The sequence below is a fragment of the Rhopalosiphum maidis genome, chromosome 4 (genome assembly GCF_003676215.2).
Source record: "Rhopalosiphum maidis isolate BTI-1 chromosome 4, ASM367621v3, whole genome shotgun sequence".
Classification (NCBI taxonomy): Eukaryota; Metazoa; Arthropoda; class Insecta; order Hemiptera; family Aphididae; genus Rhopalosiphum; species Rhopalosiphum maidis.
The window spans coordinates 36,297,584-36,322,907 of NC_040880.1; the positions used below are offsets into that span (position 1 = coordinate 36,297,584).

The window sequence follows — 25,324 nt, forward strand, 5'->3', positions numbered from 1 at the left end:
GTTCACTATATTATAATTAATGTAATTTGATGATGTAGTTAAAAAAAAATAACGTTTATCCAAGCAAATAAAATGTTTTCATTTTAAAATCTATTAAAAACGTATTGGAACTTTATGAATAATAATTTCAATGAGTTGGAATATTTATTTTTTGTACAATATTATAATTTATACTACGGAAGAATTATTATATTATTCATATTTAAAACATAGCTAATAGTTATAACATACAATACGTATGTTACAATACCTATATTATATATAAAATAGGTACATAAAATCATCTCTAAAACTCATCATCAACACGTGTTTCTATTCACATACCTAAATACAATAGGTACCTACAATTATATATGACACATGTTACGTAAACTTGCGAAAACGATAAAAATTACAAAAAAACTGAAACTAAACACCGATATCATTCATTTGGAAGTATAATTGCATAATATTGTACATCGAAACAGACATTGTATTTTTACGAGGAACTGGTTAGATTTTGTCTTTGAGTCGAATAACTATTGATTTACACCCACCAAGAACTGACTAATATGAATATAATAACATGACATAATTAATGTAATTTATATTTATAGGTATCGTACATGCACATTTGGTCGACGGCCACGATGATAGCATTAATATCCACATCATTAATACATAATAAGTAATGAATTAAAATCAAACGATGCATCAATAAAATCGTAAAAGGAGGACCATACACTCGCACGACACTCGCAACGACATCGCACAAGATCAGTTCGTTCTCGACATGCTAATCGTGTACCCGAAAAACGCGAGGACATCACGGTTGTGATGCGTATATTATCAGATAGTGGATGGATCGCAGATATGCTGAACATGTGCCGGAAGTGTCAAACAACACGTCTTGAGAACGACACTGCGTACACCGCAACCGTAACAATATTATAATGTCCCGTGACGCGTTTAAATCCCCCTTTTGGAAATCCGCGCTTAACGACGACCACGACCAATACAACGCCCGTGGCCCGGTCGGCCGACAGCTTTAACGTTACATTACATTAATCAGGATGTTCTGGCGTGGCGTACGTGTACTACCGTACAAAATATAGTAATTGAATCAGGAAGCTTGAAATCACAAATCTTCTCCTGCCGCCGCCGAATATATGTACATGTTAATATAATAATGTTGTTATCATAACACGCGTCGGCGCGTTTGTAAATACAATAACAATAATTATTATATTATGCACGTATTTTAACGCGTGTGCTCGCGGCGGCAGTGGGTCAACCGAACGCTAACATGAGGTCAGTCATGTGCTCGACAACGCTTGGCACGACCTTGGCTGTGCCGCGGCGCACGTAGGCACGAAATTCCCTTGCGTAGCACTGCACACCGACCGGCCGGTCGACTGCCGCGATAACTGATAAGTCCGTCCCTCGCCAACTGTAACTGTCCGCTCGGATCGGGTTTTCCCGTTTGTTCAAGAAAACCCGGAGAGAGAGAGAGAGAGAGAGAGCAGTGCGGGATGGTTTGGACTCCGTAAAACCCAATGATCACGAACGATTGGGTTAGGCTAGTAATAATGACAAAATAATAATCAGTAGGTACTAACCAGACTGCCGTTTAACAACGGCCACCACAAAATATATGATGTCTTAATACATTTTCCGCTTACTGCGCCAAACTAACAAACACTTAATAGAGAATGTGGATATGGCGGCGGATATGCATTATTTTCTATTATATTCTATTCTGCACTATAGCATTAAGTCGTGTAGAAGTAGTAGAATACTCTTTCGATAACGAAAGCTCAAATCGGCAAGCACGACACGTCACGATAAGAAAACAACTGTCGTGAAACATCTCTATAGAGCCATAGAGGACAGTAAACACACAACATTATTACAGTTATAGGAACATTAATAATTGATATTTTTTTATTATTATTTTAGCTGCTGGTGTACTGGTGTACATCACATCGGTGTCAGTGAACCTCGTTTCACCGGGAATACACCTGACCGTATATATTTATTGTTGTAAGTTTTCTAAAGAACAAGTATTGGTTATCTAATATCAGTAATATATCTGGTTTTTTTACGTACAAAATAGTTATTAAAAGCTGAATTTGAATATTTAGTTGTTAGTAGTTATCGTCGTTGTGAATCAGTCATCAAATCTGTCTAGGCAATCCAGGTGCGACGGATTGTCGATTGACTACGGTACCCCAATGCATCATTTCTGATTGTACTTAAATTAAAAAATAGAAAGTTGAAAAATGAGCGTGAGAGTCATCAGAGTTATCAGTCGTTATATTGGACATGGATGGCAAATCCAACTGAGGTTTGAGTATATAACAGGGGTGGCCACAACGAGGCTCGCGAGACGCATGCGGCTCTTGAACCAAACTTAGACTAAAACTAAATGTAAATAAATGTTCCTTAATTTGATTTAAAATGAAAAATATATCTCAATTTTGTAAACATTGCTTTACAATGTGGCTCACCTCGAATCAACTTTATAAATTTGTGGCTCCCAAAGTTAATGTTAGTGGCCACCCCTGGTATATAACGTTAGTAAAAATTTTATACATCCTATGACTACATATAGGGATCAGTTCAACTGTAAATCGATTCGGATAAAATTCATTCGTGGGAATTTATGATTTTAATAATGACATTAACTCTAAACGATTACTAAAGACAGTATTAATTTAATAATTTATCAAAAATGAGAGATATAGCGTAGGTACCTACCTAATCTAAAATATCTTGCATGTTTACATATAATGAAAATAAATATTCTATTGATATACGTATAGATATGGTATAATAATTTATAGAAGTGCACATATCTTGCTAGCAGGAAGTGGAGAATTTTTTAGTGGCACAATCCGTGTCAGTTATTATTGTGTTTTTAAAAACAATTTATTAATATCAGTCATGATTCAAGATAAAAGATTGCCTAATATTTTCAGTAATTTATAAATAGGTATTTGGAAAAAATATAGCTCGCAGGAAGGGCAGCTGCCAAGCGTTTTAACAACGCTGAATATGACAAAATGGTTTCACAATTCAATATTACTTCATTTAAACGGCTGTTAAATAAAAATAATTCTTGATACCTACCTATAGTATGACCTATTTTTCAACTGTATTTTAACTTTGAGAACGGTAACCAGTAATGACGTAAACTTCGTCTTCATATTCAAGTATTTAATATTTATTGATCTACGATTTATATCAAATATGTTTGAACGCCAAGGTGTATACACTACGTCAAAATGTGAAATATCAAATAATACGGAAATTAAGTGTGCATACTACCTACGACGAATATTATTTCTGCGTGACGTCAAAAGTGTACCGTGTGTGTGGTCACGCGTGGAGTCCCAAACTTTGAATGACCACAAATTACCGATGTGTTTTAGTTTTGAATAATCAATCTACGGACCTTGAGGAAAATATGTATAAATGCATATGTGAAACACATCACGTACTACTATAATTTTATTAATTACACTGGACCGATTTTCATCCTCGTATATACAGCATATTATGCACATTCCTAATCGTAAAGTAATGGCTGATTAAAATTTCAATACATCAATTAACCGACGCATAAAATTACGGACATACAATTATGAATTAACATATATGACAATAATATTGCGACACCAATCTCTATTGGATCAAACCACGTATACATTTCACACTTCCACCTGTCAGAAGGTCATCTTAATAAATTACATATAATCCCACTACGTCACGTTAATGACTGGATATATTACATATATATATATATATATATATGTATGTATGTATTATACATTTAGTGTGATGTTTAAAAGTTTCCTCTTGAGTACCATTATTATGGCAGTATAGAATTAACAGTGGGCACGTTAAACTTCGTACTACGATGTGTAAAATAAGTGAATGTTCTTGATAAAACTGCTTCTTTTTGAAAGTGTTATTCGATTTATTTAAATTAATCACCGATGTTTTATTTTTATTGTGTCGTTCTGTCAAAATCGATAATCTCTGATTATTTGTAAACCGGATTGTTATAACTTGTATTAAAATAAAAAAGAACATTCGAAAAATCCTAGAAGACACACGAGTCCGTTAAATACTGATATGTAACAAGATACATATGGCATTGGTAAAGATTGTTTGGAATGCAGAATATTGATGATGATTTTTAACGCTAAGATGCTTATTATATTTTCTAATATTTAAATAAAAATTAAAAAAATTTTAGCAAAAGTATTAAAATGTCATAAATCATAATAATAATATTAATGAGAAATTGAATTGGAAATAAAGAAAATATTTAGAGAATAATTAATTATAAAAGAACTATTTATATTATAAAAAAAATAACATTTATTTAAATGTTTTAATATTTATAATTTTAATACAAAAAAAAAATGTTCAAAAATTGTTATCTAATATTCAAATCCTAAATTATATGTAATGGAAGTTCATTAAAAGTTGAACTTGGATTACAAACTAAAAAAAAAAAACAATATGTGTATTTAATACAGTAAACAAGGACTTATGATAGTATTATTAACATTATAACGTATATCAATACCTAAATTTTTAATTTCAACAAATATAGTGTTTTAATATTTTTTATTTCTAATAAATTTAATAAATTATTACAATAATTATTTATATTTTCAAGTACCAAATCATGTATTGTTGATAATTACTGCATGTACCACACTATCATAGTATTGTGAGTATATTTTGTTGAAAACTAAAATTAATTTTATATTCTTTCCGAATTCTTTATCGTTTAAAGAGCTAAATAAAAATAAACTTCTTAGTCATTATTTACTTCAATAATAAGTTTTCTGGTTAGATTTTTTTTTTTTTTTGTTAAGTACTATGCTATAGTTTATAATTTACATAACACAAACTTACTCTATATGTTTAGTAGCTATATCTAAGTAAATTATTCAACCATTAAAAATTAATTAATAATACGAGATAGAATAAAACGCAAATGCAGTAGAAAAAATAAACAATATAGTTACCTACATAAATACCATTAATAAAATCTGACCATCAAAGATAGCAAATGCATCACATAATTGAAATAATAACTAATTTATTATATGTATAATTATTAATCATAGATATTTTGTGTTACCTAATGATATATATAGTATAAATAATATGCTATTTATATTGTCACCACAATACATTTTTAAGAAAACAACTCGTATTGTGTCATTTTTTTCCATGTAAAATAAAACAATGTTTAAAATACCCGTGTATTCATAATTCACAAAATTTTCTTATCTATTCTATAGTTTTTATAAAATCGAAAAATAGTTATTTCGTTTTATTTTTCATTAATGCATGTTGTTGTTTTAGTCGATGAATCGAACATTTATACAAAATTTTACGTCATATTATCACATTTTATTATGCTAACTTGTTATGAATAAACTACGTATAATATGTTTTAACAAAAAATATCTATTACCAAAATAATATTTTTTTTTTATTTATATTGTTTGTCATAATAGAATTTTTATTTTTATAGTATATGAATGTCATGTACTATTTAAAAAAAATTAAAATCTCTAACATACATTTTTAATTGTATTATTTAAACATAATATTAAAAACAATTAACAAATATAAAAATAATTTCAATTTTTTTTTTTAGCGTTGAATAAAATATATATGATTTACTTTTACAGTATTGTAAATAATAAGTACCTATAACATATGAGGAGATATTTATTGTGTAATATCTCATAAAGTCATAAATATACAAATTAGATACTAAGTATAGCTATATTGTAATAATACCTTCTAAATGTCTGGAGAGATAATGAATGAAAAATCTTAGTCTATGGTTGGTATAGACCTAAAATAATAAGACCTTTATAAAGTATTATCTATAAAAATTATATTACGACATATTACATCAATAATTAACTGTTGCAATTTTAAAACTCTTGATGACAAATAGTAATACAAAATAATTATGATAAAAACGCGAAATAATTATAAAGTAAAATAATTGAATACTTACCACCTCTATTTTTCGTTTAATATGTCATAGTATAATTATTATAGTGAATAAAAAATAAAATAAAAACTACTAATTTTTAAGTTTAAATTATTTTATACCGAACGAATTATGCTATATAAAGCAAATATTAATTTAACAATCATTTAAATTAAGAAATCAACAATAAAAATATAAAATATTTAAATATATTAAAATATGAAAACGTCTTTTTAAGTAGCTGTTTTTACTCTTCATATAAAATATTTATATTATTAATTATTAACTATAAAATAAATATAGTACCAATGTATGATAAATATAATTAAGTCGTGGAACATGTTAATAAAAATAAATTGATCAGTACAATGTCTGGTATATTTCTTAATTATTATTTATTAGTTTATTACTAGTTAATATTTTTCTAAGATAGACTCGTGGACTTACAGTACGACTGTCCTAGTTAAAATCATGAAACTGTTTTAAACAAACATAACTGCCTCACCGCCCTCATCCGTCTATTATTTATATATCCTAACCTAATGTTCTAAGTTAGGACTCCTAACACATATATAATATGTATACGTCAATTATTCAAATTCTTATATCAATAGATATATCTACATATATAAAAATGCAGTATTTTAATATGGAACACTTATTATCCCTATCAATTTATGTGTTTTGTTAAATTTTAAAATATTTTTAAGTTATCATATCTACTTTGGTTTAAAAAAAATCTAATTTTAACTATTTCCAATTTTTTGCTTTACTTTTTTTTACCGTAGAATTAGAATATTTTCATATGCTTGTTTATTTTGAACATGGATGTACAATATTCAATCAATAAGCTTGAATTTTTAACCATTTAAACTTTATAACTGATATGTATATGTTTGATGATTAAAAATAAAAAATAAACAGACTATTATTTGTTAAATGTTCGGTTATTTTAATAAAATATTATGATTTAAAACATTAAATTTAAAAGTCACTCTGTATGACTAGTTCTACATATTATTATAACATGGTTGGTGAAGTAAAAAATGATAGTTTGGATGAATGGTTTTTTAAGATATCTTGTTTACTTAATCTTATATAGTTACATATATAGGCATATAGTTCCATATAAGATAAAGGTATGCCCTAAAAATGTAAACAATTTACATTTTCACGTTTAGAACTAATTATCGAGTTTCAAGTAAACACCTAAGACAACACAAAATCAATAAGATTATCTATATTCTGAAATAATACATGTTATAATAAATTATGTACATTAACATGTATATACCTTTATTATATAGTAGGTATTATTTTTTATGGTATTTTTTTAATTCTTATCAGGTGAATGCTCTTTGAACGTATGTATGGATCTCTTTTTTTTTTCAAAGTAGGTACCTATATTATTAACGAATCGTTCAATTCTAATATTCTTAAAAATTATATTTATTTATTCTATATTATTTATAAGCTATAGTATAAGGACCTATATAAACGTACTATCAAATCTACCAAGGTGTTACCCGATTGCATCCGTTAGCCAGTTAAAAACTATCATATTTCACCACTTTGGAATTTAGTGTATTTATGCATTATACAGAATTATTATAATATATTCGCCAACAACTATAATAATATAAAATCGGACGTTGTGCATTTATTGCATCTAATAATAACAGAACTTGATAACCTGTACGACTGAAACAAAGTAATATATTGTTGAACCAAAATGTTTTAACCTATATTTAACTATTTCAAAAAATACTTCAAATAAGTACTAATCAATTGTTATTTATGTGATTTACCCCAAAATTGATTGATTAAAAATATATACGTTTTAGCTTCTTATATTTTCCTAAGTTTCTATATGTACATATTATTTAAATCAAACAAACTACTAATTTTTAGATAACCTTGAAATTAATATAAAAATAATAAGCTTTATAACAATCAAGGTGAGAACTTACTTAGAAAATAAAATCCTGGTATATATATAATATACCTAGGTACCTACTTATATGGCTAAATATATTTCATATTTATTGTTAAAACCATATTGACTATAATCTATAAGACTATAACTTATAATTTTTATATGTATAGATTGAATATAAATATTTAATTGCATTACAAATAAAAAATATATCAGAAATGGCATTAAATGCAATTCAAATCGACAAACATAATTATTTTTGAATATCGTATCTTAATCGTACATATTTTTTTGCAATAAATACATATATAGTAATATAGGTACATGTGTGGTATCAAGAAATAATAATTATTTTTATATTTCATTAGTATTAAATTTTTAAGTATTAGGAATGTATTGACTATTGTTAAAGTGATTCAAATAAGAACAATGTTGAAACTGGTTTCAGTAGACAAAAGCAACTAATCTGTGTAGCGAGTTTATGACGTAGGAGTATACTATAGATAAATAAATTATAACAGGACAGGAACAAAAATAGTCAAAACAAAACATTCTTTTTTAAAATATGCAAGGTCTAACTAAGCCTTATGAAGTATGACTATTTTATTTATATATATACTCAAACTGTCTATTATTGCTGTCGTATTTTTAAAACCTCGTAAATGCACACATCAGTTATATACATATAGGTGTTTTGTATACGCATATCTGGTAGTTAATTGATAAAATATATCAAACGGTTACATTAAAAGTTAGGATAATAGATAGATCTTAGTCTATACGTATGTCATCGAACTTTTTTTTATATTTCTAAAGGCAATAATTTTTGGTACGCACTATGGAAGTACCATACCATAAATTAACTTGTCTCTTGTTCTTTTCACAATACATCTATAGCCAATAGATACACATATTTATATTTAAAGTCATTTTTTTTTTAAGAAAATGTCGATTGTAGCCATATAGGTAATGTCAAAATATAATCTATATACAATTCTTCAATTAATCGAAATTATGTTGATATAAACTTATTTTGATATTGAAATTATTATACCTATAATAATAACAATTAAAACATCATACAAATATATTTTAAAAATCGAAACACAATTTTGTTAATTATATTATGGTACATTTTATTAATCCTGCAATCCCATAGATTTAGTTTTAGTTAACATTTTTTTCGTATGAAGTATAATCTAAAAATATACCTACTTCGTTAATAAATACATACGGCTATTAAACAACAAATTAACGTTCTCGAAATTATGCAAATTAAATTTTATTGTGATTAGTCAAAAATTAAATATACAAGAACACACGATTTTACTTATAGTCTGATAAATGTATTGAAATTAATGGTTTTTTATAACCGTGTACTATAATTGTACCAACATTTTGGTAAATAAGCATATATCCGCCTTTTAAAATATCTATACTATTGTTTCAGGCATTTGTTTCTCCGTAAAGTTAGGTATCATGTATTTATAGTATAACTTATAAGTAAAAATAAATAAATTAAACGCCACAAGATTAAAATATTAAAATTCATAAACCCATAGTATGTAATGTTGGCGCATTTGTTAGAAGAGTGTAAACAAATACATAAATTTACATAATGCACTTTTACATTAGAACAAAGAAAAAAATTCATTATATTTATGTTTCAATATAGAATTTCAAAATATTATAATATTATACATTTACATTTTAATATAATAAGTATTTATTATGTTTACCTCTGTAAGTCTGAATTCGTTTTAAATTTTAAATTAGGATTAATGGACTAAAGTACCACACATACAGCAGTTTTACACAACTATGATAACTGATAAGTTACGAATAATTTAATATATTATAATGAATAATAATTATTAATTGTTCTAGAAAAAGTAAGAGATCGCTCGTTGAAAAATAGATATAATAATATCAGTATTTATATCTATAATAATCATTTCAGTTGCATCGTTTTGTCTTAAAATTTTTAAAAGCATTATTTTATTAAACACTTTATTATTTTTTTAAATAAAAAAAATATAATTCTTAATTTGGTATATGGTCTATATAATTCTGTATAGTGATTGTATAATACGATACACTTCGTTTTGTATTAATTGTGCCATGTTGCTAAGATGTAAACTAATATAATATAGTAATATAAACTCATTAGTATAAACTTTGATATATTGATATATATTAATTAAATTATGTAGGTACCTACTTGTATTATTATCTAGCAAGGCGATAGTGAAATATAATAGTAAAACATATACAATATACATGTATAAATTATAAATTAAATTTATAAGATTGAGTTGTTGAAATCACAATGCATATTTTATACGTGTATAAACTATACATGCAGATAGATCATTAATAATAAATCCTGCCTATCGTTTATAATTATATCAAAGTTAGTCCACTCAGCTGTATGACTTGAATGCATATTTGCACGCGTGTTAAAAGTATTTATTACACACGCCCTTACCCATACACAATATTATTTAATAAATTAAGTACCTAGTATATAGGGAATATTTCAAGTAGTCAAATTATATATTTAGAATTTCTGAGAAGTCTGAAGCCAGATTTATGTAAGCATAACACAGTAGGTAAAAGCGATTTGTCCGAGTAAAAGTATCTAAAGGTAATGCAAAAGCTATATTCTCACCCACGGTCTCTCGATTAAAATGGAAAAAAGTCAGTAGCACTTGTTTATTATTATACGCAGTTACGTAGTACCTACCTATATTTTAAAAGACGGTTTGAGGAGAATATGTGATATTATAAAATATCAAAAACGATAAATCATATTCCACTAGATGATATCTACTATAATTTACACTACAGTAATACAGTATACAGTATGTATTATTATAATACGCGACGACTGACAAATAAAAGTTAATTATTTTTATCGAGTGTTTTTTAAGTGACACAATAGATAGTCCATTAAAAATAAATATTTTTTTAGAAGTAATATCATCGCTTAAAATAATAGCATGTAAACATAATTAATATGATATAATTACAATAACTTTTTTTTTGTTCTGTCTATTATTAAAAAAAATACTGCAACTAAATGTGCATAATGCAATCCACTCAATGAATATTATAAACGTATTAAGTGATGCACGATGTGTCGATGTCATACAGTTTTCTAAACTTGTATTTTTTTGTTTTACACTCCGACAAAATTCACACACAATCTAGTCAACCTCAACCACAATAATATATTAACGCTGCAACCTGCACTCTGCAGATCTATCAGATAAACAATATATTATTATAAACAAGTATCAAATGAGCAATATTGTTGTCGTTATTTCTATTTGAAACGTGTGAATAATACGCGTGATCATAATTATAAACACACGCAACAATCTTCAACAAACTGGTGCCGCGTCTCGTCGGGCCGAATCTCATATTTTCTGATAATAATATAGAAACTCGTTCAGTATTCGTTTTACCGAAATTTAACCGTACACCACAGCACTATAAACTATAGGTACTATAGTCTATATATGAATATAATATGCACTTACAGACGCGGAAACGGTTTGATAATAAATTTTCGTTAATCAAACAGCAGCGAGATAGGACGTAGGAGGCAACGACTTTTATAAATAATTTTATCTATCTTTACAACTGTTATTGATAATACATGATTTAATTATTAAACACTATTATATTATGTACTTAAATAATAACTATTATCGTGCATCAATGTGTTCATTAATATAAGTTGTTGATATATGAGCATTTAGTTTAGGTAAGCATGGTATAATGTATAAGTATATGTAACACTGCAATTAACTAATTTGCTAATATCACTGTAATATTCGCTAATTTGTCTGATGCTAATTGACTCTTGGCACAGCAGGAATAAAATTTACTGGTATTCTGATAATTGGCAAATATTAAAAGATGTTTAAGTATATTTGATACGCAAAACGTATGTTCATTACACGGGTACACGTCCCAAATCCTATACAATGCACGTCAAATTTATTTACCCCATAATTGGCATAATTTGACAATAGAAATAGAAAAAAGTATTAGTACTAATAGTACTCGATTAGATGAAAGTGATAATCACCGTCCACCACTTATGCACTAAAAATAAATAATATCGTAATACTATTTGTTTAAGGCAATTCCATTGCAGTCTTCTAGTTGTTACAAAGCCTATAGGGTATATTATATAGGAGATGAAAGAATTTTTATAATTTGAGAGTTTGATGTGAAATCTATTATAATAGATAGTTAGCGTGGGCGGATGTAAAATTGTTGTACAGATTAAAGTTAATACAGACATGCCAGAATCACCCATTAATTATTCGTAAATTAAACAACTTAAATGTTTCCGCGGAAGTTACTTGAATTACGCTTATTGTTAATACAGAGATTGCGCGCAATAACGCAAAAGAAAAATCGCGATGACGGGTTCGTGTGGATTCTATAAATACCAATACTAGTTTTCTAAACTTACAGGTAGGGTTTGTGTTTATACGACGAAGTTATACGCAAACACGTTAAAATAAAATATAAACTCTTAACGTAATAATATCGTCATAACCTCATAAGATATGCTAATTTCAATATCCTAAAAAACAAGAAAAATGCCTTTAAAAATACGACTTGCACTAATAATATTTTAAAACTTTACAAAATGTCTTTAATTTTTAACTTAATGTTAAATTGAAATGATTGAAAAAAATTTAAAAAATGTATTTGAATTATTTAAATTTACAAAATTTGACGTTATCACGATTGATACAAGTCGTAAAACAGCCAATGTATAAAATACTCGTATAGGTTTTAATTTAATATTATTTGCTTGCACATGACAAAAATGTTATTTATGATACTGTTGCGCGCCCGCCGCCGTAATCGGTCGAATAGGTAAAAATATGAATAATTAAAATAATACGACTACCTAAGTAAAACAAATAATATCTATTTAATTTTTTATCTTCCTAGTGGTATAGTTTTAGGTAAATTGTTATCAAATTGTCATCCATTCTAATAAAATATATAAATATACCAAAATAGTGTTAAAATAACCTAACGGTTCTAAAAACGCTCTATAAATGAAACAAATACAAAATAAAATATTCATTTTTAAGGTCTTTGATGAATGGAATGAATTTTGTGTTTGGAAAGTTATCATAAAAAAATTACGCTCTCGTTTAAATCCACGACCCAGGTTTCTGAACACCGCAATGCACGTACGCGCACATAAGACAAATAGTTTAAGATTCCGCACGTGGTAGTGACGTCGCCAAAAGCAAAAAACACTGTCCAACTGTGTGTCGGATTCCGTAGTATACGATATCGGATATTATACTTAGATACGTATTATACATAGAGGAGGTCGTCAAAAATAAGGTATTTTCATGGTTTCACAGAGTGATAAGTTTGGCGCCACGCGCGACCCCGACTGTATAGGGCACGGCAGCTAGCTGTATTACCACACCGCGAATAATCATTGTAATTAGCTATTATACGACAACGGTATAATATTATAGTGATATAAATTATTATTATAATTAATGTTATCGTTCGCGGTGCTGTAAGAATATAATATTTTATAAACTATAATAAACATATATTATGCATATTATGTAATAATATAATTAATTTGATGGTAATTTAATTACATTTTATTGTGACAGTGTGAGTAATTTATGTGTAATTTAAGTTACACTTTTGTAGTAAATTTATAAAATTACTCTATTATTTATGTTTTTAATACATTTTAAGAACCAATGATAATATTTATGTAAATATTTCATTGAGAACAATTTTTTAACAATAACATTTTTGTAATGCCTAGCTATTATTTGACGAAAAAATATAATTTTAATAACTAGTCATTTGGAAAATGCATTGTTATTTAGAATAAATTAAAAAAAATAAAGAATAAAATATATAAAAAAATTATTTTCTTCTTTGAATCTTAAATAAACACTTCGCATGTTATATATTTTTATTCCATAATCATATTTGATATATTATAATATAGTATTATATAGTTGATGTTTCTACAATTCTACAACATAATGCTATTAAGGTTTTTGAAAATAAAAATAAATAATTTAATAAGCAGTATCCAATGAAGTTACTTTTTTAGTTCAAAATTAATGTAATGACCCAAAAAAGTAAAGTAATGTAATTTAATTACAATTTTGAAAGGTAGATAATTCTTAGTGTAATTAAATTATTAAAAAAAAAGTAACTCCCTCAACAGTCAACACTGTGTTTATATGTCTTTATTGTGGTTACTGTTGATAGCAGATAGGTCGTCGTTGGTATTAACTACTATTATATTGTCATGATGTACTATGCGATGTAAAACCCACAGGACGCGCATGATTCCGTTGGGCAGTCGTGTTCTTGAAGGGCACTAAGGGCAGTCGGGCAGTGGGAACCCGGGCGTCCGGAATTGTATCTGTATACAGGATGATTCACCAAGCATGCTCAACCCCTTTTTCTTCTTCAATAATACAGTTAAAAATTTAAGTTTAGGAATTTTTAATTTTACTCAAAGATCATATTTTCAAACTGTTTACAATTGTTGAAATACTTAATTAAGTATGCCTTGTGAAAATAAAAATTTCTGTTTTTAAAATAACAATATACCTTTAAACTGCAAGTTACTTATTTAGCTAATAACTTTCTAGAAATTTTGAAATTTTGATGTAACAAAAATAAAATTCGAGTGAGAAGTTTTAAATTATTTAATTTTGTGTACTTAGGATAATACGTCCATTATATCGAGTAGGGCTCGGCTTTAAAGGCCCTAAAAATATATTTTATATTTTTGTAAAATCATTTTTAAAGGCTATTATCCTATAATATAAACATTTTAATGACTAGAAAATTATACGTCCTAATTTTGAATTATTTAAGAATATCAAAATTGTCAACAAAATTATTCACTTAATAATTTACAGTAAAAAATTGGGCGTTCCATTCGAAAAACAGAGGTTTTTATCGTTTTAGGCTATTCCTCAAATCCTACAAAAAAAAATCCAAAAATCAGATTTTTTACCTATTAAACGGAAAAATAGGGGTACGAGCGTGGTTGGCGAATCGCACTGTATATAATACTATAATACATTAACATTATTGTTGTTGATATTATGTTATGCTCCACGAACGTGAACGTCCGGGCGTCCGGCAACGACGGTTAACGAAAACGAGCAATGACGATAATGCACGGGCGAACACGACGCTGCGTGAACGCACGTCGGTCACGTAGGCCATGCCTGGTGCCGCCGTCGCCACCACCGCCGCTGCCTATATATATAAGACCGAAATCCAATGCACCGTCCTTTTCACTGCAGACAACGGCCGAGTCCGATACGCTTGCACCGACACACTGTCTAACGCACGTAACAGCAGCCAAGTTCACTGTCCCTTGCTGCGATCGAGCAACGTTTTCCAACACTGTTCTAGAGACGCATTTTCGACGAACTTGTCGACCGTCGACCGCTGTAAAGTATAATCATCTATATATATATACATATAATACACGAGTATATTACCGACGACGACGATCATGTGCGGAACGGCCAATCACAAGTCGGAACACGGACACGGTCATCCGCATCACTTGTTCCGGGTGCCGGCGGCCGACGCAGCGGCCTACGAGTACTTAGCCAAAGAAGATAAGGCGCAGACGATGCCGGCCAAACGTCCGGTCGACCGGAAGAAACCCGGCGACGCACTGACCTCCCTCACCAGGAGCACCGTCGATAAGTGCACATCGTACTTCGGAGAATTTCAGAAATCGCCGGCTTACAAGTGAGCATAACATAATGAATAAAAATATTAAAGTATTTTTTATTTACTCGAGCAAAAACAAATATACAATTTTTATATTGTACATTTGAAATGTCTATCTTCTATACATTATGGTTGTGACGAAGATGGACGGTTACAGTTTATATATGTATGAAACTTAATGAAAAAGAATATTAATTAATTGGGGCAATTTTATAAATAATAATTAGGAAAATATAAAGTTACGTAAAGTTTAACTAAAAAAAACGTGCAAAGATGTAATTAGCCAACCGATAATATTTTTTTAGTACTTATTACAATTTTTTGACATATATTTTTCTTTATTGAAAATGTTATGGAATTGTAATAATTATTAATTAAAGCCAAGTTAATAATTGACACATTTTTTACCAATAAATTTTTCAAAGCGTAATATTTTAACAATTTTTTTATTATTTATATATATTTTATTAACCCAATAATTTAAATTTTTAAACATCCGCGTTTTTGCAATTTTTATGAAAACATAATCCACTGTTAATACGTTAAATTTCTGAAAGTAATGACTAGAAGATACTCGTAATTATTTTTTTTGAAGACGTAGACATACTATTTATCAATATAATATATAACTAATTAACTAATAATAATAATATGGCATAAAGAAAATATATTTACAACGTATTTATAAGAGGAATAAGAATAACGATAAAATCTCTGTCAGCCCGTTTGTCTTTAAGTAAAATGTTTTTCTTTTCAATTTAGGACAAGTACACATATAGGAATGTGTAAACTTATAAATTATAATAATACCTATGCGTGTTTATAATAATTAAATATATTTTGAAAATGGTTCTAACAAGAATGCGCACAAATAATATTAGAATAACGAGTTTGATAATATTAATAATGATTCGTGAACCGTCGTGAAAATGAGTACCATGATCATTATTCACGACAAGAGTGAAATAAACATATTTCTTCGTATATATTACATATAAATATATAATATAATAAATATTTTTAATATTACATGCAAAATATAAAAATATCATATGTCATGTATGGATATAGCTTATTTCAGTCATTGATTAAAATATATACATAATACCTATATATTAATATATTATGTATTAAATATATTAAATATATAATATACATCAGTATTCCACTGATATTGTGTTATCCGCAAAACTTCGAGGATGCATTGAAAAAATATTATATATAGTGGATAACCGTGCTCGAACACTTATTTTATGACTTACGTCCGTATCCGAATTAACCATTATATTCCTGTACGTATTTGATTGATAGCGTCCACAGAGTTCTTAGAAAATCGCCATCTACTTATTTTTCATTAACAAATCATCGTCTCGACAATCGATTAAAATTATATTATACCATTAACCCGAGTTGTTCAAACTTGTTTAGCCTGTTTAACTCGTACGTTAAAAGGTTATAATTGCTAATATGTATATAATTGTTATGTGCCTGTGCGTATGTTTAGACATTGGCTATATAACGTTGTACGTGAATCGTATATAATATAAGTGTATTTGTATATAATACAGTTTCGCGTGCACGGAGCAGGCACGACTGTCAGAATTCTGGACTTGCGATTCGTCCGAGCAGGTAGAAATAGTGAAATACTATACCGTTCACAAACGATACGTAAGATAGAAAGTTGTATCCAATCGAGTATAGGACGTGTGGTTGTGAAAAACTGGAGGGAAATTATAGGGACATGAGGACAAAATCGATCTTAACATTAAGTATATTGCATATTTTTATTGATAGGAGTGATATTTCTTGACTATAAGCGTTCAGCGTATTATGTTTCGTGTGTTACACAATGACGATACATTTATCAAAGAAATGTTTTTTAATACGAATAATAATTAACATATTACAATTGTGTTCAAAACCATGTAGTTGGTGAACTGAGACAAATAGGTGATACGTAACCAAATAATATGACGTAGCTTCTACGAATCGTTTCATAATATTATTTCACTGTACAATAAACGACATTGAAAATCGTCACAAATATGTTTTTATTCATTTGAAAGAATTTGCAACAAAATCTGTTTATACTTGACTTTTCACAACAATACGATCTCTCATACTTTACAACAGTAAGTAATTAATGCAGGTAATATTTAAATATATTTTGTCCTATATTTCATGTCAACGGCGAAGCGTAAGAACTAACTAATTTGTAATTGATGTTATTTAATATTACTCGTTAATCATTCAGGCAACTTTCAAATACGTAATAATATTTTAAAACGAAACGGTTTAATTTCTATCAACTAATTTTGCCTTGAACTGCCTTGACTTAAAATAAGACGGAACGATTCAATAATATTATTGTTAATAAATCCTCTAAACAAAAATAATTTCATTAATTAAATTCGACATACACATGCTTGCTTATTTAAAGTTTTTAACTGGCAGCAGTCAATAAAAACATTCGATGTTTATAATGGATGGACTTCGAGGTCACATGTATCAAAGGTACTGATAGGGTGGGTGGAGAAAGGCTATGATCTTGAGTGACAAAGTATTTTGGCTAACATAACAGTGTTGTTAAAAATGTATGGATAATATAAAAAGGATTTTCGAAGATAGCGTGATAACCAAATTAATTGTTCCTAACTCAAGAATCTGATTCAAAACTAATAATTTCTTAACCTATAAAAATCATTAATTCGTTAATTATAAAAATTCAACAATGATATACAATACCAAAATTTTAAGTCTTACCGATAAGGGCAATAAACATAGGTATGTCTACAATAAATTATAAATTATACGCCTAATTATTTATGTTACATAACAAACAAATATTGTTAAATTAAAAAGCAATAATTATTTTTAAATTAATTTAATGAGGCCAAAATGAGTGTAGGATGTGTAGATAATAATAGCAACATTTAAATGTTATATGCTTAATTAATATGTTATAAAAAGATATTTTCCATATTTTATTTTTAATAAATATTAAACTTTAAAATATTATATAATATTATTTTTTAAATCATTCTTTTAAAAATGTAGGTACATTTGCCATTTGCCTTTTCTATAAACAGTGCTATAATAATAAATTACAAAATAAATTTTAAAAATGTCATTCACCTAATTATTTATTTGATTTGTTGAATATTTATTTTTATAATGTATTTGTGGACCGCGGTACTTTTGAAAGCATTACCGCGAGAGTGCACGTGACGCAAAATTAACCGAGCTTCAAAGTGAAACTTTTATTAATAATACTTACCTTTAGTTAAATGCCAATTAAAACAAAAGTATAAAACATCTGTCGAGTTAGTTTCTACGAGCCAAATCGTCGACATTTTTCGAAATTATTTAAAAATATATGTTATGGTTTCTTCAATTCGTATCGATACGTGTATAAAAGAAAATTACTTAAAGATTTAGAGCAGTTTATAATTTATACAGTTATAATATTAGTTATCAGTTATATAATTATTACAGAAGAAAAACATATTTATAGTTATACAAGTCGGTAGGAATTGAAATGCAAATCATTTTTTTTTTTAACAATCCTCCTATATCTATAACAATAATAATAATAAAGAATAATATGTGCATATTAATCAATATAGATAAAAATAAAAATAAATATGTATAAGTAATAAACGTAGATAAAATTTATGTTTGTCGTTCGATGAATATTTCCGGGGTATTTTTACGTAAGTTAAACCTGTTTAATAAAAAATATTATTACGCATTTACACACAGGTATCTTGTGGGCAGACAGACACATATTATAATGACGTGCGAAGAAAAATTAAATAAAAAAAACACAATATGACGTATAATGATTATTTAACGAATACAAGTGTATGCGCATTGCAGGCGTATAAAATCATGTGTACTAATCGTTTATACGAGTATTCCCGAATTTCGCGTTAAATTAGATGTAGTTTAGGCAGTACAATAATAATAATAATTATTATAATAATTGTATTTTTTTTTTCATTATCTATTAGGGTATTGTTCTTCACGCAACCAGCGCACGTAATAATGGCGTTAGCTGTCACTCTGGTAGCTGCGTCGATGTTGCCCGGTGACATGAAGAAAACGTCTAACGTCAATGGTGAAAATGTCAAACCCAGGACTTTCGTCAACTTCGTGTATCTGGCCGCGTTCTGCACGCACGTGGGCGCCCAGTTCTGGATGACATTCATTTCCGGTGAGTAAAGTGGAGCAAGTTGCGAGTATTTTATAGATAGCCATAAAAGGACGAAAACGAAAACAAAATAGGTATTGCTTAACGAAAATAATCGTCGACGATAAACATAATAATAATATACCGAACACGTGTACATGCGATTGTCATATTATTACAAACGCTTTGTAATAATAATAATAATAAGTAAATATTACGAGTATATAGCTGCAGACGGTACCTAGGTCACGTGCGACTTTCGTGGCGCGTGCATGAAAAATTCGATCTTCTATAGCGATTGAGATTTGATTTTTTAAGAAACGATTTTCCGCTCGAATTGTATACTTGTAAATAGATTATGATTTATGGTTTATTGTGTAATGATAACAATGACATTATATCGAAGACATTTGAATTTGAAAACCGCACTTCCGAATTCGTTGGTAATGCGGACGAAATTTTGGTTATTTTCAATAATAGCTATCCGCGAACTTAGTGTTACGACAAACATCTATGTATATATATAAATACATAGATGTCATTGTTGTCATTACACAATAAATCATAAATCATAATCTATTTACAAGTATACAATTCGAGCGGAAAATCGTTTCTTAAAAAATCAAATCACAATCGCTATAGAAGATCGAATTTTTCATGCACGCGCCATGAAAGTCGCACGTGACCTAGGTACCGTCTGCAGCTATATACTCGTAATATTTACCTATTATTATTATTACACACACATATATATAGTGTTTAAGTTATAAATACATAAAACTGCCATTTTGTAATAAATTCAAAAAAAAATTATGTGCTCGACCTATAAATTATAGATGACTGCATGCATATTCTTCGTGGACACGTGCGAATCGTGGGTAGGTATTATAGGTAGAAGTATTATTTACAATAATTCAATCATTGCAATTCACGCGTATTTATTGTTTTATATATTCATAGTTGTCTTATTTATTGCAACTTTTAAACATTTTTATTGTCCGTGTACACTAAGGTTATTTTTTCTTTTCGTTCCCTTGAACTTTGAGTTGTTTACCGGGAGAGTGGACTACGTAATTAATAGTTATTATAATATTTATATTTCGACTAAAATATGACTAGGTGGCTTATTATGTGCACCAAATTTTATAAATATACTCGACTACAATTAAAACAAAGTCTCGAGAATAATGTTTAATATTTTGAGTCTTAAAATAACTGTGCTCAAGCGTACAATAATACTGACGAGATGACTTATAGGACGGCGATTCGCTTTTTGGGATGCGAAGTATTAATTATATACATGTGTCCAATGACTATTTTCCCCTTGTTTACGAAGTTTTTGGCAGATTATACGAGCAACGAGACGAGAAGTCATTATAAATTTAGCCGACTAATTTATTGGCACAGGAATCGGTATATAGTCGTGGAACGTGCGGTAGTCATTTTCCATTTTTTATTGTTATACAACTTAAGTGAAACGGGATAATCAACACGTGTGCGGTGTTAATATACGTGAACTTTGAGCCACGGCCTCAGGAAATGATAATTTAACAAATTTTGAAATCATTTGTTATCTCTAACTTACAAACGTATTAAACAGAAATATGTATATGAAATGGATTATGGAATATATTTCGGTAAATCCACGGACTTGGTTTAATTGTGTCAACGAGCTGTGTTTATTTTATCTCCATAGACTTAATACATTTAGGTCCACTGATAAATATTGCTCAAACCCAATAGGACGTTTTACTATTTAAGAATAATATTATAAAGTGAAATGTATCACACCAGATGAAATTTAATTTACGGCAATCACATTATTAACTATAAATTAATTTTGTATAATAGTGTGTCTGTAAAATTATACATTTATAAAATAATTATTACTAAATATTTAGATTTAAATTGACTAAATGTAGAGCTTGAAATGGCTTTTCTATATTCTTCGCCGTATATCCCTATATATATATATGCTCACTACAAGCATACTCCATGTATACACTAAAGCAAAGATTATTATTTATTTGTTTTTGTTTACTCAGGGTTGAGTTTGTACTTCAATTTGGCCAGACACGCTTTCGGCGACGTTCAAAAGATCCTGTTTCCCAAATACTTTTCGCTAAACAGTCTGTTGAGCGCCATCACTCTCATCCAATTCGGCAAGATGCACGTCGCTGCCAACATGTGGGACGTACACACGTATTTACAGGTATACACAATTTACACATTTATTAATAACAACAATAGTAATACCGAAAACAAGTACGTGGTATATATTGGTATATTATCAGCGCGTAAACTTACTCACCACGAATGTATCGAATTAGGTTTAGACATACTATATGGTCGGTAGTCGTGTCCACATATTTTGTCGTTACACCTATATTTTTACCATTTCTTCGCCGCCTGCAATATGTCGTGCTCCCGATATAGCAACAGGACTCTCTTGTGTACGCATTCGTGTAGGTACCGTACATATATCAGAGTTATTCATTGCACGACTTATCGTAAAAAACAGAAGACACACTGTACACAGGACAGGTAGATAGTGCATCCTTGAAAAATCCTCGCCAGGTTTCAGGTCTACACGTAAACATTTCCTAACGACGACAAAAATATACGGTATTTATTTATAAACGTGCTGGTGCCCAACAACAATATATATATACACACAATTTTTATGAAATACGTACCCATAGTATATTATGTACGGCCTCCGGTTGTGCAGGGGGTGTCCGGTGTTGTACACGGGGACACAACGTTGACAGTGATATATTATGATATCGGTAACGTGTGTATTGTTGACTGTCGTATAAGTGGATTTTTTTCTAGGTGACATATATTTATCTCTGATCTCTGTATGAGACGGTACGCGCACCATTGTATACAATTATTTATGCTTAAGAAGTTTGGAACCATATCTTTGTTTATCCCGTGTACGATTTATATATTATACTCGTACATACTAAGCTGTGTATTGAACGAATAATACCCGTTACGAGAATAATAGTTTATTACTGGATTTGTTCACGTTTTACTGTCAAGCCGGTTTTGTTAAATTGTTAAGTATTATAATTTAATAATATAATACCTACCTCGATAAACCTTTTAGAAGTAGTTTCAATGCATTTTGAACGTCATACAAAATAAAATATACATGATATATGCGTATACGTGTATAATATGATTTACTTGCAATAGACATAACTTGATAGCCGCAGTCACACAAAAACGTAGTTATCACTATTCACTATACGTATTCGTGTTGTTGGACGTAGACGTATACATTCAGTTTAAATTTGAAAGCTGAAATACGATCGTGTCGATATCGTACCATCTGGCGATTCCGTAAATGTGTTACAAATGTCAACGATTTACACGAAAGCCTTTCAAATTATTAAATATTATATGACATTAAGCCTTGACCTATTATCTGTGCTACAACCGACAGCGGTACACACATTTTATAATATACCAAATGACATCCTTACAAAGTCACAAAGATCCTGCGAGTGACCGGGTCTCATATGTATAAAATATTATTAGGTTGAATGAAGTCTCGAGGAAAAATCCCCATCATGTGGGATTTTCGGTTGTAATCTCGTCGTCTCGTTTATTTTTTCGCCTGAGTTCGGTTACCCGAAAAAAGTTTCGATTGCGTACGCCTACATAATGAATTGTTATAAGCCGATCGAAGATCACAACTGCAAGTGCACTGCACGCTGCGCACCCCTATTTACGCATAACTGCAACAATTATAATAATAATGTATAATTAACGATGGCTGCAATAGTAATAAGATTTTTTTCGTGTATTTGTCCGAACAGTTATTCGTGTTGAGCTTGTGCTTCCTGCTGGAACTGATGATCCGACTGTACGTGGTGCCGCCACTGTTGCGGCTCATCACCGTCAAGACGGCCATCGAAAAGTCGGCGGGTGTCGGCAACGAAGTGGGCCGCTACGACCTGGGCCCGCTGGTCGACTGCCCACACTACATGGCCATCCATCGGGCTTTCCGACAGGTACACCTGTTCGTGGCCATCGGTAACGTGGTCACCATGATGTGCACCGCCTTCCACTTGGCGTACATCGCGGCCTAACGACGCCGCCACCGCCGCCGCAGCCGCAGCAGAACGACCGGAAGTCTTCCCTCCCCCACACATACACACACGCAAAAACCCATTCACCGTGCATTATTATTATTAATATTATTTTATACATACCAGTGAAACGTGTTACAGTGACGGTGGCGCCGCTCCAAATGTCGTTGTCCATCGCGAGGCTGCAGTAATCGTCACTGTAACTATATTATCATACATATATATATAATATATTATATTATTATATTTTATACTATATAATACTATATAAATTCAGTGTCGGGTCTAAGTCTCCGGAGGCCACCGGGTCGCGACTACTGATATTGAAGGTCTCTTCAAAAAATAAAAATAAAAAAATTCTCGTCTACGATTAACTCGACAAATTACATGTTCTTGATACACCCCCAAGAAGATCATCCCCTAATACAATATACTTGATTTATCGGTATACTTTAGAAAATCCAAGAGCGTCGCACCCTCCCTCCACTTTTAAATCCGGCACTGACTATATAATATAATACTATGTTTACCACCAATAATATTACTACTACTACTACTACTACTACTACTACTACTACTACTACTACTACTATTATATACATACGTACATATCTGCTGCACGCGCCGCCGTGCGCTCATCATATATAACATAATCTTATGTTTCAATTGCTATATATATATATACATACCTCTATGCCTATTTTACATATACACGGGGTCATTCGTATGTATTATAACTTAACTGGCTTTCGTTTGTTTTTTTTTCCACCGCCGTTCCGTATCTCATCTATATAGTTCAGTAGAAAAGCGCATGGTTATTTTGCTTTACGCGAACCGCGCCAGTAAAAATTAATCTTACAACATTATAGTCTAGTACACATTGCGTGGGCGATGACGACGACGATAACGATATATTTGTTGTCGACGACGATAGAGTATCGATAATATTCGATTAAACGACGTCGTCGGCCACCAGCGTAGCGAGCGCATTATAATAATTATGTTACCGCCGCGGTGTGCCCATACCGCGCGATGGCGAGAGAGAATAATTTTAATGTGCCTATCTATCGACTTGTCGTTTCCGTGTTTTCTTTTTGGAGACACCCGAACGTGGACACGTCATAGGTATATATAAATATTCGCATGCGTTGCGAATACGGAGCAGACACGGTCGGCGGCGCACGATGTGTGTGTGTGTGTGTGTAATATTATACGTTGCGTGTAATAAATGAATAAATATGACAAACATTAAAATAACGATATGTATATTTATATTATGTAGT

General features: G+C 29.7%; 2 protein-coding genes across 2 annotated transcripts; one reads left to right on the forward strand and one right to left on the reverse strand.

Annotated features, from left to right (window-relative positions):
* The first annotated feature begins 15,228 nt into the window (after positions 1-15,228).
* On the forward strand, positions 15,229-24,783 carry LOC113547767 (transmembrane protein 205-like). The gene is made up of 4 exons (XM_026948252.1): positions 15,229-15,764; positions 19,760-19,962; positions 21,984-22,150; positions 23,769-24,783. The coding sequence occupies exons 1-4, from the start codon at positions 15,520-15,522 to the stop codon at positions 24,039-24,041; spliced, it is 888 nt and encodes a 295-aa protein (XP_026804053.1). The 5' UTR covers positions 15,229-15,519; the 3' UTR covers positions 24,042-24,783.
* Positions 22,171-23,159, reverse strand: LOC113547768. The gene is made up of 2 exons (XM_026948253.1): positions 22,635-23,159; positions 22,171-22,541 (listed from the first exon to the last, which is right to left on the reverse strand). Exons 1-2 carry the CDS (start codon positions 22,820-22,822, stop codon positions 22,322-22,324), a joined length of 408 nt encoding a protein of 135 aa, XP_026804054.1. The 5' UTR covers positions 22,823-23,159; the 3' UTR covers positions 22,171-22,321.
* Positions 24,784-25,324: the final 541 nt, after the last annotated feature.

What these genes read in the sequence shown, in the direction of transcription:
- LOC113547767 (XM_026948252.1), top strand. Translation starts at nt 15,520, where the DNA reads ATGTGCGGAACGGCCAATCACAAGTCGGAACACGGACACGGTCATCCG. An exon ending in CTGGATGACATTCATTTCCG is followed by an intron (nt 19,963 to 21,983) that starts GTGAGTAAAGTG and finishes TTGTTTACTCAG; the next exon opens with GGTTGAGTTTGTACTTCAAT. An exon ending in ACGTACACACGTATTTACAG is followed by an intron (nt 22,151 to 23,768) that starts GTATACACAATT and finishes TTGTCCGAACAG; the next exon opens with TTATTCGTGTTGAGCTTGTG.
- LOC113547768 (XM_026948253.1), bottom strand. Translation starts at nt 22,822, where the DNA reads ATGGTGCGCGTACCGTCTCATACAGAGATCAGAGATAAATATATGTCA. An exon ending in CCGTACATAATATACTATGG is followed by an intron (nt 22,542 to 22,634) that starts GTACGTATTTCA and finishes TGTCGTCGTTAG; the next exon opens with GAAATGTTTACGTGTAGACC.